Source organism: Nuphar pumila, chromosome 15, assembly GCF_984573655.1.
Source record: "Nuphar pumila chromosome 15, dmNupPumi1.hap1.1, whole genome shotgun sequence".
Taxonomy (NCBI): domain Eukaryota; kingdom Viridiplantae; phylum Streptophyta; class Magnoliopsida; order Nymphaeales; family Nymphaeaceae; genus Nuphar; species Nuphar pumila.
In genome coordinates, this window is record NC_143263.1 from 31,713,489 (window position 1) to 31,730,431 (window position 16,943).

Below are 16,943 nucleotides of genomic sequence, written 5' to 3' on the forward strand. Positions count from 1 at the left end.
TCCTATCCTCAAGTTGCAACTCCAATGAATATACAACACACCAACACCCCTTCTTCAATGGTTGCACTTCCTCAAAAATATGAGGGGGGAAGAAGAAGAGAAAGGTTGAGAAAAGAGAGAGAAGAGAGGGATAGAATTAAAGGAGAGTAGAGAGGGAATAAGAGAGAGAGCCCATAAGGGGGTGTGAGAGGGGTCCCCTTTTATAGCCTCCTTGGATCCTCAAACCCAAAAAGGTAAGTCTCTTTTGCTATTGTCTAATTTCAACTCTATTTATTCTCTAAAATTTTTAAGCTAATTTGTTTATTAAATTATTTAGAAAAAAATTGAAATATCCAAGCCTTTGCCTTCTTTAGGATTTAGGAAAGATTTAGATTTCTTTTGACTATGATTCAAAGTAGGAGTTATAGCCAATTAAGAGGGGACCACAAGGGGGCATCCTACCCTTGGAATTCCATCTTCCTAATTAAATTTTATTTTCCAAGTTCCTTAGCTAATTAGCATATGTTTTAATTTAGGAAACAAATTAAATTTTTTACTTTAGTTTAAAGTAGAAGTTTCTAAGAAATCAAGAAATAAGAAAGTAGAAGATTTGCCAAGTAAGATGGACCCACATAGGAAGATGTCCCCCTCTTGGAATCCTACTTGTTTAATTAACTAGATTTCATTCCCTAATTTCATTCCAATTAATTTTCTCAATTAAATTCTAATTGACTTTTATTTTAAATCCAAATCCAATTTAGATCCAAATTCATTTAAGTAAATTCACATTCAATCCAAATCTAAATTATCTTCTAAATCAAATCCAGATTCAAATCCCATATACAAATTCACATTTCAATTTAATCCAAATTCAAATTTTAATTTAATCCAAATTAAATTAAATTCTAAATGCAAATTCAACTTTAATTAAATTCAAATTGAAATTCAATTAATTTGAGACTCAAATTCAAGTGAAATGCAATTATCCAAATTCAAACTCAAATGAAAATTCACTCTAAATTAACTAAAATTCCAAATGAGATCCTAGATCCAATTAGAATATCATAGATCCATTTTCAGAATTAGGTATTAAAATTGTAATTATCCGAGTTAAGATCCAAATGATAATTGAAATAATAATTTTATTTTATTCTTCAAAAAATGCATCAAAAAATCTCAGGTGTTATAATGAATGTCTTGAATACATGTAAAAGTAGTACAAGAAGAAGGGGCATGAGATAAGAAGGGAACAGAGATGGAAGACTAGGCAAGAAGCTGGCAAATTTACAACATATCCTCTATAAGTTGAAAGTGGGAAACATGTTGAGGTCTAAGGGTGTGACTACAATTGAGGAGCATGCATAATCTCACCTTGGATTCTTCTTAGACACTACGATACTAGGGGAAACAACAACTCAAAAGTTTATTCTCTTTAGTGTTGGACAAGTATGTTTCATATGCCCCAACTCCTTGGAGTAATGACATCTAACATTACTCATGTCTCCTCTAGGTGTAATAGCTGGACTAGATCTCACTCCACGAGTCAAACTCTACCTAGTAGCAACCAACACTAACTCCTATGTGGAATGTTGGCCAAGAGACTTCATCTTAGTCTCTTCTACCATAAGCTCAGATAGAGCCTCAGTAAGAGGAAGCAAGGTTGCTCTATGCAATATAACACTCTTCATATTATCATACTCTAGTCGTAGGTCCATAAGCAACTCAATCATGTGAATCCTTTCTTTAGATTTATTGTTCATCTTCATGGATGTTTTTGCAATCTTTGCATTTGACACACCTTTCATTGGATTCAATCAATACAATTGAATCCCATAGCTACTGAATTTCAGTATAGAAGCTTTGAATGGTCTTGTTTTCCTATCTAAGAGCTCAAAGTTTTTGCATCAATTGATGCTCTCTTGCTTGTATACTTATTCCAAGAAGGCTCATGCATCCTTAGCTACTTGAAATTTAGCAATATTAAAAGTTATACATTCCTCAATTAATTCAAGCAACCATGATTTTACCTTAACATTATTTATCCTCCAATTCTTTAAAACCTTTTCATAATCAAGAACCCAGTCTTAGGTTTCTTAGAGGTTCCATCCAAGTATCATCTAAGCCTTCTTCCTTTAATGACAATCATCATAAATTCTGCCCAATATGCACAATTAAAAGCATTAAACTTCATTGGATCAATTGTATGAATTCTCCTTTGTCTGTCACTTCAAGTAACCACTTCCACACCACACACAATCAAGGCACAATGAAAACAAAAACTAATTGTACAGTACGCCCATAATTTGCTAAAATTCAACCAATGACCAAAACCACAATTAGCCAACTTTGTTAGGACCTTTTTACCCTTCACTTGTGTGAAACTCATGAAGTTTGCACGATATATCACTTCACTCATCGGGTATCGCAAACTCCCACTTAAAAGGATCTCCACACATTTTTTTGCATACCTCAAGAAGCACGCAAAAAATATGGTATTTATGCAATCTTTTCTATTAATCAAAAAATTGAAAATACTTTAGTAAAATCGCATATTTTATACCAAAGTCGGGGGAAACCATGCGAACTTCTTCTCTTCTTTCTTTAACCCCCAATTAAATGTATGTTCGCACATATTTTTTTGCAGTATTCATGAAGTACGTAAAAACAAGTTTTGTGAACCTGCTTATGATCGTAACTTCGTAAATACCTTAGTAAAATTGCATAAATCTAGTACCTATGTCGGTGGATACCATGCAAACCTCCTTTTTACTTTCTTTAATCGCATATCTAACTGTGTGATGTTCTTTCAAGTTTGTGGTTTTTCTACTAGAATAAATGCGACTCTTTGAGGGTATAGAAAGCGATTGTCTGCACCCCAAGGCCATTTTCGCATATTCTAGAATTTCTTTGTGATCCTCTTTTTGATCTTTTGCAAAAAAAAATATGTCAATTTTTTGGAAACTATTTTTGGGTACTTTTTTGGGTGATTCATCAGTAGTAGTATATCATTAAGTTTTTTAGATTCATCTACGCTGAGTTTTTTGATAAGCATAGTATTTTTGGTGAGTTTTTTGGTAACCATTTTCCTTAAGTTGTTGCATCTTCTCTCTTGTACCCCTCTTTATCCTTCTTATAGAGAATATGCATATAATCAATATATTAAAAAATATAAGAAACTAGAATGGCGTAAGTTTTATAAAAGATATTTTAAAAAGGATATTTTCAAGAAAATGTTTGTGCAAACTGAACACCAAATAATAAAAAAAAAATGGTTCACACTAATGGCGAGATCCGGGTCGAACTCAATGAACAAGCCGAAAGCTAAACAGAAGCACACCTTTATTGCCTTAAAAATAAAAAAATTAAAGTGTAGCAAATAAGCACATAAACCCTATTACAAAATGTCGAGCAAAAGAGAAATTAATACAACACAATTAAATGTGGCCTAAGGCACTACTTTAACTAAAAAGAAAAAAGAAGAAGAAGACGCCTCTACTGGCGAACCACGATCTTTGTATAGAGGCATCAAAAACTTGGTGTGTCCACCTAAACACCAACAACCTAGCTCACGACAGCCACCTGTACAAGTAAAAACATGCAAACAAAACTACAACTACCACACGACTAGGTTAGTTCAAAATGACTAAAAAAGAGTAGTAAACATAAAATAAAAGAATTAAAAAACATTCTAGACATAACTCCCCAACGTGATCCGGTTGGGTTATGATATGAAACAGAGTGTCCTCTATTTCAGGACACGACACCAAAATTGAATTAAATTTTTTCAACTATCCTAAATTAATTTTTTTCTAAAAAAAATAACTTCTAACTAATGAGATTAACAAAAATTGAAAGTAAATTAATCTCCTAAATAAAAAGAATAAAAAAATATGAAAATAAAATATAAAAAATAAAAGTAGCCTAACTAGATCCAATCGGTAGCTTAAATTGGACGATGTTAGATTCAAGCCATCGATCTCACTTTTTTTTTCAACAAGAAACACAAATAAACATTTAGATTACATGCAGAAAAAATAAATTTAATTAAACCTAATCTAATCAACACAGAAAAAATAAAAAAAAAATACAAAAATTTAAAAAAACTTATCTAACAATAGAAAGGAACAGGAAATGAGGTACCAAACTGGTTGATCCGGCCTCTCCCAATGGATTGGGTTGAGAAGAGAGCGAGTTGTGGTCTCGTGGAATGTGCAGACGCCTCCGTGAACCAAGGACTATGACCATATATTATTTTAGAAAAGTGTATGATAAAAAAATCTCACTGTACACAACATTTAATCAAACAAATAACTTGAAAGAGAGACAATGATGTGCAAACCTACCAAAATTCAGTAGCAATGGCTCAACGCAGTGTTAGAGGCATTTATAGGTCATGGCTGGCATATTTTTACGTCTGGTACGGTCACAACCAAGAACGTCTCATACAGAACTTGTCAGTGTGGTAAAATGATGAGGTATAGGCAAAAAATGGATTGGACCTAGTTTAGGTCTAACTTGGTTCGAACCTACCTCAAGTAGGCTAGATTAGGTTAGATGGGTTGGACCTAGTCAAGGGAAATAGAGAGGAGGTCAAGCTGTCAAGGCCAAGGGGTCTTGACCCAACTGGGTTCAGTCTATGTCAGGTGGGTCCAAGCTCACCTCAAGTCGGCTAAGTCTAGGTCAAGTGGGCTTGACCTAGGCTAATACCAAAAACAAAGGAAGAGAAAGAAAGGCTAACCTGGTAGGTCAATTGGACTTGACTCAGTTGTGCTCAAGCTAGGTCAGGTAGGTCCAAGCTCACCTCAAGTGGGTTTGGTCTAGGCTAGAACCAAGAGAGAGAAAGAGGAGAGAGGGGAGAGAGAGGCTAAAGAGAGAAAGTAGAGAGAGAGGGGGGATGATTTTTTTAAAAGGGAGTCCCTTCCTATTTATAGAAAAAACTTTGGACTTTGGATTTGTGTATGGACTGTATCTGATCCATCTAGCTCATATAATCCAGATCCAAACTTAAGGCTAAAGTAACATAATAACATATATATCCTTGTGTGGCCCACTTGATATTTTTACGAGATATTTATATGGGGCCCACAAGATATTTGTGTAAGATATTTATGTGGGGCCTGAGAGATACTTTTGTGGGGCCCATATATTTTTGGGGTTTCACTGATTTTTTTTGCGAAAAAAAGTGAGTATACCATTCTCTATATCTCGACGAGACGAAGCAGATTGGTTTTGTGAGATTCTCTAATTTTGACTAAGGAGTGAAATATGACTCTCAGACTGTTTGAGTGTATATCTCTGAGGATATACATCATAGGTATAATTGGCTCTCCAAAATTCCTTCATTTTGTATTTCAGGTTAATATAATACATTTATATAAAAATTCCTCTTATTTTTATTCAGAATTTTTATTGAAAATTGTGGATCTTACATCATTACACCTTTAAAAGAATTTCATCCTTGAAATTTTATTGTCAGTACTATGTGAATAGCTCGAGATATTTCTCCCGTATATTGGATTCGGGTTTCCAGATGCAATTGTCTATCCCGTGATGTTGTCGTCTCGCTTTAACAAGTGGGATGTCTTTTGATCTAAGTACTTGTTCTCGATGATCCATGATCTCTACCGATCTTTCTTCCATAGTCATATCCTCCATGATGTCAATGTCTTCGTGTTGAATGACATATGAAGGGTCATTGATGTATATCCTAAGCATTGACACGTGAAATATATGTATTTGAGCATATTGGGGGTGACAATGCTATCATTTACAACAAGACCATGTAGTTGTGATGTTTCTTTCACTAATATGTCAATGTATTTGTCCCAGTCATATATCTATGGTATAAATCAGATAAACAATTATGCAATCATTTGTAAGGTGTCTAAGTAGGTGTGTTGTGTCATTCAACTAGTTCGTTATCACATTCGTCCCAATCATAACCTCATATCATGATTTTTAATCTATGAGGGCATGCTTCTTATATCCGAGTTTAGTATCAAATCATGTTACAATAATAGCAATAAAGTCAAATCCATAGTTTTTCAATTGGCTATCAATCATCATAATTTCATATAACTATTTCATATAACCTGATCATTCTCATAAAAATTTATCATATTGGAACAAGTCCCCTGTCAGATTACTTGGTCTTGAAAACATACCTCCTCACAGGCTCATACCACCTTACAGGCTTGTCCTTGTCGAACTTACCTAGTATTGGAATAATACACCCTCATGAAATCATCCTAGCCAAGCAACATGTATTGGACATGTATACTCGTATAAGGTCTCTTAAGACTGCCTAGTTGTAGAGTTGTACATCCACACAGGCTCGTCTTAGACAGATTATTTGATCTTGGATATATAAAACTCATAGGATCCCTCTCTTGGGAACATTTTTTTATAGTTTATGGATTTTGTCAAGTGACTTCTAGTGTCATAAATACACAAACACAGCTACCCACTCATAGGGTCAATAACCATCAATTTGGGCACAAGCACACATAAATTCAATTAACAAGTCATAAGATTATCGACCATCACTTTTTGACGCAAACACATATCAATTCAAATAACCATACACAAGGTCATGAGTCACCTATTTGGGCTCGAGCATTCAATTGATCTTATGTTATTTTCTGGTTGCTTTCTACCCAACACAACTTTTACCTATCAAGGGTATTCGAGTTTCTCGATAAGGTTGATATTTGTGAGTTTTTCGGTTGATACAACGTAGACACGACCCGCCTCAGGTTTTTGCTCTGTCTTTGGTGGTGGCGGTCGCTAGAACGAGGAATGCTACTGCAGTTATTGGGAGGGTCATGCAGATCTTGTATTTTTTTCTTGATTGCCTGAGGCCTTTTTATGACATTCTCTTATATGATAGCCTTGCTTGCTGCAATATAGACAACTACCTGTATCGCGGGGACAAGCCTGTACGGGGTGATGTGCACTACACCTCAGGCAACTGAAATTGTATTGTTGGTAAGGCTGAATGGCTCCTTCCGTCTATGATGGCCTCTTGGCCGATGGAGCAAAGTTTTTTCCTCAAAACTCCCTCTTATGAAAATGTGGTCGTGACTTTTGCCTACCAGGGAACATCCTCGTGTTGTTCCCTTTACTTGTTGTTGGTATCTTTTTTGTGATTCCCTTATATGACTCCCAATCCATATTTATCTTTGAAGTTGTTGTTACGGTAGCTTGGAACGTTTGAGGCATGCTCGTTATTATGTGAGACTGCAATCGAAGTCTTTCTTGGTCAGTCTTGAACAACTTGGAGCAGTACCGCTCGAGGTTTTCAAATTTGGTAGTATAGTTGATGAGACTCATACTATCTTGTTTTAACTCCAAAAACTCTAACTTTTTTTCATTTTCTGAAGTGTATGAAAAAATAGTTACCCATGAAGGCCCTTCAAAAATCACCCCAAGGGATGATCTTATATTCTAAAAACTGAATTAACTTGGTGGTATCTCACCACTTTCGTGCATTATTCTTTAATCGGTATGTGTCAAAATTGGTTTTTCATTCCTCTGGCACTCCCAACACTTGAAACACACACTATGTTTTCTCGATCCATCTTTCTGCGAGTTCTGGGTTTGCTTTACCAGTAAAGACCGACATGTCAAACTTGAAAATTTTATCGTAAGTGATTCCTCTAACGTTCTCATTACGTAGCGATATCAGTTCCTGCCTTATTTCACAGATGTCAGAGACTAGATTGTTGAGGATTTTCAAAAGAAATTCTTGAGTGTGGGACTTCTCGCTTGGCATGGTTCTCCTCGTTGTAGGATCCATTCATCTATTCACACATAATTAATATAATTAACACAATTAACATAATTTGGTTTCTTCAATCATTTGTAAGAAAGAAAAAATTTACTTGTATATACATTGCATAGCAAACAAACACATATCACAATAATTACAAGGGTCCCACATCATTAGCATATATAGGCGATAAAAGCCTCACACATGAGTCCACTAACTCAGAAACACTACAATTTTCTAAGAACTGGGTTCCTGGTTGACATAGGCGGAGAAAGGCCAAAGTTTATCATGGTTGAGGAATCACTTTGACCCCAATAGGGCGAGGAGAAATTATTGTGGGTTGGAGGAAAGTTCGGTACCGATAATATATGGGACAAGGAATTGAGAGCATTTATGCTCTACTTCTTGGGTACATGGGTATTCACTAACAATTGTTTGAAGTGAATTCATAGTTCATATATTGAAATGGTGAGAGATTTAGATATAGGAATAATGGCGATGTTTGCCAACAATGACGATTATGCTAATTTCCAATGTTTTGCACATGTCCTTTATAAACATACAAAATTTGTATAACATTAAACCAGAAATATTTAAAGAACAATGATAAAACTCATAATTTACATCGGTAAAGTTTGACAAATTTAAACTCATTAAACATGAAAAATTTAATCAACTATAAGTTTTGGCTCAGTTAAATATATAACATTTAAAGAACAAATTTAAACACATAATTTACATCCTTAAAGTTTGACAATTCATAAATTATAATATTAATAAACAAATAGTCCCCATAATTTCTCACAACCTCACATCATCTGTTTTTGCAACATCTATCTCCATAACATTTATCGCCGCAACCTCTGCCTTTTTTATATTCGTTGCTTTATGTTGAGAACTTTTTTTTATTATTTGCCTTAGCATTATTCCTCATTTTTTACAGAATGAGATCATACAATTCCAACATTTTGTGATATAATTCTAAAAAAAAGATTATTATTAAACAACTAATATACCTTACCTCCCATAAACATCACAAACAAAGACATATAAACATGTACTTGGGTGAAAGTCAATTCTAAGTTTCTGCCAAAGTATTGCATATACAAAATGACAAATATATTATAGTGCTACCTATAACAATCATATTCTAAGTGAATAACATGTATAAAATATTAATTGAATAAACAAACATATAAGCAAAGTAATTACTCATTTTCTTGATGAGGGATACCATCTAGAAGTGAGACCATCTACTTGGAGTAACAGTTGAAGCATATGCACAATATAAAAAATTCAACATGTAATAAAAAGTTAAACTTACCAATTACGAGAGAGCAATCAAATCATGCAAATTTTCATATTTGGTCTAATATGCACCTTGAAATAAAAAAAAATCTTAAAAAATCTCTAAAAATCCAAAACTCACCAAAATCACATAGGATTTGATTTAGTTAATTTCTAAAATCCCAAATTAGCAAATTCCCAAGTCAGATTATGCATTTTGTTACTATTGACGATGAACTACACTCCTATCCCAAACTGCAATCATTGTTCTTCTTGGTTAAAATATGGCTTTGATACCACATTGAATCAAAGAACTATGAGAGAAGGGTTGTTGTTTTCGCTCAAAACTATTTCTATTGCGCCTCTTCTTACAACATTCATTTGACTAAACTGCCCTTATAACTTAATGTGGATGGCCAAAGATTAGGGATGACAATGGACCTGGAAAAAATGGCGCCCCACCCCGCCTCACCCAGTTTGGACAAGGGATGTAGGACATGAAACGGGGATGAAGGCATGGATGAAGGTTAAAATCAAAACTCGTGCAAGAATGGACTTACGGTTTCTCCCGCCTCGCCCCCAATCCCTGTTAGTAAAATAACTAAAATACCTTTAAGGATGACAATGGACAGAGGAGAAACGGGCCCCGCCTTGCCTCGTTTGGATCGAGGATGGAGGCGAAGATGGAGGTTAAAATCAAAACTAGTGCAGGGATGAAGATGGGGATGGGGGTGAAGACCTTGTCCCCTGCCTCTGCCCCGGTCCACTGCCATCCCTACCAAAGATGCATTCGGTTGGGAGCTGTGATCATCCCTTCATCATCGATTGCACCTTAACATGTCTATGGTTGATCAAATTCTTAAATTCTTACCAACGGAGGCTACACTTGTCCGATAAGAGCAGCTAGTGCGCGTCACCTTCTTTTGGGAAACCCAAGGACATAGTTTTATAACTGGTAGGGGTCTGCCTAACCTCAGCTTGCCTTTAAAAAAAAATCCTTAAATTCTTCCAAACCTAGCTTTTGACCTTGAGGCAAAACACTTTCCATGAGTTTCAAACTTGCCACGTCTCGCCAATTTGGTGACATTCACCCTTAGATGAGCAAAGTCCACATGTACAACATTTGTTGGGTCTTGATCATGCCTGCAGGTATATTCTCAAAAAAAAAAAAAAAGATCATGCCTTCAAGTGTGTTGGTCGTCATGTGTTGGTCAGCTCATTCCTTCTTAAGCGCGCATAGGTTCATCTGGCAAGACCTATGGAACAAATATTGGCAATATTTTGAAAATATCAAGATTGTATTTTAAAAGCAAATATAAAGCCAAAAAAACATATTTTTCAAAATATAACCTATTTTAAACGTATCATGATAAATTATCATGACGTTAACGTGATAGAAACAATTTTTAAAATTTTATATTTCCTATGCCATTTGTCGCCCTCACGTCAGAACTCTCCTTAACGGAATTCTTTACAGTTAAGTTTTTTTTTTCGGAGCGCTGGTCTATATTTTTTTTATAAAACTAATAATTTCATAGGAGATTTTTCATATTCTCAACGAGATTTTCTTTAGAATGAGCTTTGTGACATGCAATGTGACAAATATCAGTGGCATTTCGAAAATATCGTAAAAACACAATATGTAGCCGCTGTTTTAAACAGCTAAATATCATGTTGTTTACAAAATATCGTAATATTATTGGTTAGATTAAATTATTATGATTTTATCACATTTACATTCATATAATCATAGGATTGAAAAAGTATTGGCTATTTTTTGCATATTATTTAATGTTCTTGCCTTTTCCTTATAATTTCATATTATTCAATTTATTTTTGCCATGACTCTTTTTTATATAAAACAATAGAAATTAGATATCACGCTATTTTCTTGTCCGATAAATTGCTGTTTAAAACGTTTTCTTGCTGCGAACTGAGGTAGAGGCCCAAGCCCGGGCTGCCGAATGCCTCCGTATAAGAGCACATGAAAGCACAATAGCATGCTCGAAGCAGAATCATTGAGAGAGAGAGAGAGAGAGAGAGAGAGAGAGAGAGAGAGAGAGAGGATGAAGGAGCGAGCAAAAGGAGGGCAACCCTCTGTGGACGAGAGGTACACACAATGGAAGTCTCTCGTTTCTGTTCTTTACGACTGGCTCGCCAACCACAACCTCGTTTGGCCCTCCCTCTCCTGCCGGTAGACCCCCCTCTTTCTCTCTACCTTTATATCATTTGGGTTATTCTTTGGGGACTTGGTGGAAACCAAAAAAATGGGAAATAGAAGACACCAACATGATGTTCATGTCTAGTGGGGTTTCATTTTATCATATAGTTGTTTTGTCACTGTCACCAAACCAGAGATAGTCTGTTCTCCGAATGATACAAGTTTTTATTTATTATTTATTGTTATTATTTATTTATTTATTTATTTAAATATCAGCATTCTAAATGTGTTGAGTTGATTGGTTTCTTATTTGTTTTTGTTTAGCTATGCATTTGTCTATTTATTTTTTGGTTGGGGACTTTTTTTTTTTCTTATAGGTATATAATTGCTGTATCAAGAGAAATAGATTCGTCCCCATAAGTGAAGAGTGCTCTAGGATAAGTATTCATTGTGTATATTGGGTTTGTGATGTTTTTGGTTGGGAACAGTTGATTCGTGAGCTTTTTATAGCGTATTTGGGCATTGAATCAGCAGAGATAGTGTTCAACAAATGTCCTTTGTTTATTGTTTTTGATTTTTTTTGTGGTGTTGACGTAGTCTGCCCCTTTTTGCTCACTCTCTTCTGCGTCTCCATTCCCATAAATGTGCTTTACTTCAAGTTATCTGTTTAGAGTATGAACATACTATTATCATTATCTACTTTGCCTGCGACTCATGGCCCTAAAGTGGATCTTACCAACAAGAAGGAAATGAGAGTCTTGCTTTTAACAGGGGATGCAGTGAACGCCTATAGCCCGTGCCTAATTTCATTGGTGCTACCACTGCGGATGCTTCTTGCTCGGACACCACCGATGCTGGCATTAGGGTTAGGCGAGATTACTTGATGGAACAGCTGTGCTGCTAATGGACAAGAGCTAATTTCATTCCCCTGAGAGAATCTTGTTCGAAAGCAACATAGTACCATAAAAAACTGAGCGTGCTGCACCCTTATTGTCGCATGATCCTATCCGCTTACCATGGACTTTCGCATCTGGTGAACCAGTGACCTGCAATCTGCGGTCCTAGTGACGGGTGCAGAGGATGTATCTTGCATATCATACTGCTCGTTGCATTTTCGAGTGTAAAATTTAGATTTTTTCTACGTGGTAAAACAATAGTTACTGTAAGCGCTACTATAAGGTGGGAATCATGATTCCCATGAAGCGGGAACCGGAAGCGATGTGGAATCGCACTTCCTTTACATGGGAATTGCGATTCCCCAATAAGAGATTCACGATTCCCATGGATGAGTTTTTATTTTCATTAGAATTCTAATTCCCAAGTTGAGGATTCAATTCTTCATATATAGGTAGGAATTCTAGTTCCTCACCATTTGTAATGTGTTTTTGTCTAATGCAGCCACATGTCCCTCTTTTTCTCTTGTTCTTCTCAAATGAATGCACAGTTTTACATAGTATATAGAATATAAATGCACATGACTTTTGACTTTAGTCTTATTGTTTTGATTGCAAAAACAATTCCTTTTATTTTTTTGAATTACCATATCTAGTTTGATATGTTTTTCTATATGCATGTTGGACTGTTATGCTCGCTCTTAATTACAGCTGTTTGTTCTCTGTTTCATATTATAGATACATCTGTTCAAAACCTCAAATTGCTGAATTCTTGATCAGAGGAGAAATAGCTTATCAACCTAATTTGTATTACTTTTTTGCACAGCAACTCAGTAGTTTATATGTATCTTATATGCAACTTTATTATATATTACAGTTACTGTATTCATACCTACATTAATATAAAATCATTAGCAATACATAATTTAGTTGTAGGTTGTTAGATGTTGTTTTGTTAGCATATATATATATATATATATATATATATATTGTCCACTCGTATATTTCATATTGTCTAAAGGTATCATGCAATAGTTGATTATATTGTTAGGCTTAGTTGAAATTTCTTAGAATTGTAATATGTGTGATGAGTTACACATCAACTGCTGCTCAAATTTTTATTATTTCAGTGCTTTGTATCCAAACTTCGAAATAAACTTATGCATTTGTAGTTTTTAAAGGTTTTGCCTTTTTATTGATTGTATGTGTTATTTAGTTATTCTATTAAATGATCTTTGGTAGTTTTTCTAATAAAATGATATAATTGTCAATTTTGGGCATCATTTCTTAATTATTCATTTTGACACTTTTTTTTTTCCAGAGAACTTCATTCTTTAAAAGTTGTCTTTTTACATCCATCATTTTATCAATATTTCTCATAGTTTCTTATACCGCTTCTTGAACGATTCCCCCTACCACTTTCTATTCACTTCCCACTTCCCGAACCTCCAAAAATTTGGATTGACCACTTCCCGATTATGATTCCTGTACCGCTTCCCGTTCTGGTAACTATGGGTAAAACAAGCTGGAGAAAAAAGGTGATCTGATTGTATTAGGTGAATTTAATTAACTTGAACAAGTTGGCTTACTAAACATAGTTTATTCATTACCTTCTAGGGGGATTTTGATTGCATAGATTAAATTTTTATGGGGACAATTTTCTCTTCGAGAAAATGTATCTGGTAGGTATTTGCACAAGAAAAGTTTGGAAGGTATTTGACACTGAAATCTGAATAGGATGATTTTTACAGATTTATGTGCATAGAGGCATTTTCTTCAGGAAAAAGAGTTGGACACCCTGGAGTAAGACCTTTTTCCCTGGTAAAATAATGGGTTTTTGAGGCAGTTCTTCCCAAGGACTTTCCCGATGTTTGCTCACAAAAGGCTTTTTTCCCCCTTGCCATCAAAGGCCCATTTAGATACAAAAGATGGTTCATAAATGATGCTCTTCTGTTTGCTAAGTTACTTGATGGTCCACATTTCTTTTAAATTTAAGAAATTAATAAGCAGAACTGTGCTTGGTATACTTATTGGGCTTTGTTGTTGTTTGCTCCAGGTTCTGTACTCTGTTTCCTCTGTTAGTGGATTTGGTAATTCTGATTTGGCCTTGGTTTGTTTATTATCTAGCTTGTTTTTGTGTTGCTTCCATGGCAGGTTGCTTTTCAGAGTTTCTATGGTCAAAAAGTTAAAAAAAGTGAAAAATCTTCTTTATGATTTAGATAATTAATGGAAAATAAAGACAATACAGAGGTTCACTGAACTACACAAATCGAGCTTCTTGTTTATGTTACATTTTAATGTAAAAGTTATGCATTGATTAATTTAGAACAGTTTTCATTGATGTTATGCTGTAATTGTGTTACCTGTATGATATGATGGTTATGTTAAAATTTGACAATGACTTAGTGTAATTCTTTAACTTGAGGTGAGCTGCATTTTCGTCATCCATTATGTAATCATGTTTGATATAGGTTAGTAGTGCTCAACATCCTTTTTCCTTTTTTATTTAGATAATATTTTTGGTTGAGCTAGGCAGTAATGTGCTCTCCTTACTCCCTTTCTTTGTCTTAAGTTGATCACTCTGTGTTCCATTAGTGTATGAGCATGACCTTACTTTTACACAGGTGGGGTCCACAATTGGAGCAAGCAACTTATAAGAATCGTCAACGTCTCTACCTTTCTGAGCAGGTAAAGTATTATCAAAGAAAGCTGAATATGTTGATGCTTCCAAGTAAATATATCATGTACAAATGAATGCATCCATATTATAAAAACACACGCACGCATGTGCACACACAGATATTGTGCATGTGAATGCATGCATCTGTCTGTATGTGTGTGCGTATGTGTGTGTGTGTGTGTGTGTGTGTGTGTGTGTGCGTGTGCGTGTGCGTGTGCGTGTGCATGCATGGGTGTGTCCATGTGTGTGTGTGTAGAGAATCTATTGTGGTTCTTAACCGGAGTTACCGGAAGTGCCTAGGTAAGTGGGGAAGCGCGAAACGTCGCGCTTTCGAAACACGCGGGGAAGCACCACTTTTTTAATGGGAAGCACACTTCCCTTTAATGGGAAACACGCTTCCCTTTTATGGGAAGCTTGCTTCCCATCACGCTTCCCTCTCGCTTCTCCCATTTTTTCATTTTTTTTTTGTATTATTTATTTATTTTTTTTCGCTTCCCCCTCGCTTCCTAGGTTGCTTCCGAGACGATTCGTGGTTCGCTCCTAAGTGGTCCCACGCTTCCCGCTTCCTAAAATTTTGAAAGTGCCTCGCTTCCCGCTCCCGCTTCCCGTATCGCTTTCCGCTCCCGCTTCCTCAACTGGCAACCATGTTCTGAACCATGATACAATATGGTGGTACACACTCTTGTTTGCGTGAACTAAGTCACCAAAAGTTGGATCTTGCCATACAGATTTGTTTAACATGATTTATTTGACTTGTACGGTGGTGCACACTCTTGTTTGCATGAATTTAGCCACTAAATGTTGGATCTTACTGTATAGATGTGTTTAACATGATTTATTTAACATGCTAGTAGGTTTAATTATATCCAAATATCATAATGGATCCCATCGCTGAAACTTTTACATTAGAATTCGACTTAAGATTGGTATAAATTTGTGACAAATGCATTTTATTCAGTCAGTATAACCTATTTAGAAATATTTATAGCATCCGTTCTTTGTGGGTCTGTCTATTCAAACTGACAAAATTTGTACTTAATCAATTCATTTGCTAAAATAGATCCTAAAATGAGAATTCACGTAGAACAAATAATAAATGTCATATACAACTGGTTATACAATCATGACTACATAGACGTTTATTACTAAAAAGTATTCATTAGGGAAGCAGATCGGGTCATGCTGAACATGAGTGTTTTTGCTCATGCCGACATCGTGGCCATCTGTTTGCATTTTGGATGAATGCCACATGGTTTTGTTGACTTTTGAGCTTTTTAAAATGCAAATCGGATGGCCACGATGTCAGCATGAGCAAAAACACTCATGTTTAGCATGACCTGATCTGCTTCCATTCATTAGGGGTATACGAGGATTAGCTCAACTAGCTCATTCTTTTGATCAACGAATAATTGATGGAGTTACAAATGGGGGGTTGGTGTTGCAAGTTTTTTTCTGGGAGGGGGGAGTGAATTTCTTCTTATCTATGCTTATATTTAGCATGTGTATCAATAGTCCTACTGTTTTTTAATACTATTTTTTCTAATCTAAATACTATTATTTCTAAAGCTAAAGTAAATATCTTATACAACTGGTCATACAATCACAACCACATAGACATTTATTATGAAAAACTATTCATTAGGTGTATACGAGGGTTAGCTCAGCTAGCTCATTCTTATGATCAATGAGTAATTAATGGAGTTACGAATGGGGTTGGTGTTGCAAGTTTCTTTCTGGAACAAGGGATTGAATATATTGTGTGTGTGTGTGTGTGGGGGGGGGGGGCGAAGAAAGCTAAAGTAAAGCTATAGAATATGGGAAATATGGTTAGAAGTCCAGCATAAAGTCCGACAAAAACGACCAAATTAACTATATACATCAATATTAATAATAGGTTACTGAGTGGACTATATTTCAAAATCATTCATTAACCTCCCATTTTTCTGTTTTCTCTCAATTGATGAATCATGAATTTGTGAATGGTTTAAAAATGGCTCATAACATCATGTTGGAGCCAACTTTGACACATGAAAACACTAAACAGATCGTGCTAAACATGATTCAAAGATTAGTTTTTTTCTTTTGACAATCAGATCTACGTAAATCGAGTGTACCACCATTAGTTATCGTGGTTTGGTACCACCATTGACACACCCATATATATATATATAT

The 16,943-nt window shown here is 35.3% G+C and overlaps 1 protein-coding gene across 2 annotated transcripts in view; it reads left to right on the top strand.

Moving 5' to 3' along the window:
* Positions 1-11,068: 11,068 nt before the first annotated feature.
* Positions 11,069-16,943, top strand: part of LOC149815021 (WD-40 repeat-containing protein MSI4-like) — a 67,246-nt gene continuing 61,371 nt past the window's right edge. The window contains exons 1-2 of one of the 2 annotated variants that reach the window (XM_089990333.1): positions 11,069-11,231; positions 14,716-14,779. In XM_089990333.1, the coding sequence (XP_089846459.1) occupies positions 11,104-11,231; positions 14,716-14,779 (192 nt within the window). In that variant the 5' untranslated portion in view covers positions 11,069-11,103. The remainder of the gene's footprint in view (positions 11,232-14,715; positions 14,780-16,943) is intronic. The other variant, XM_089990332.1, reaches the window with a different exon arrangement.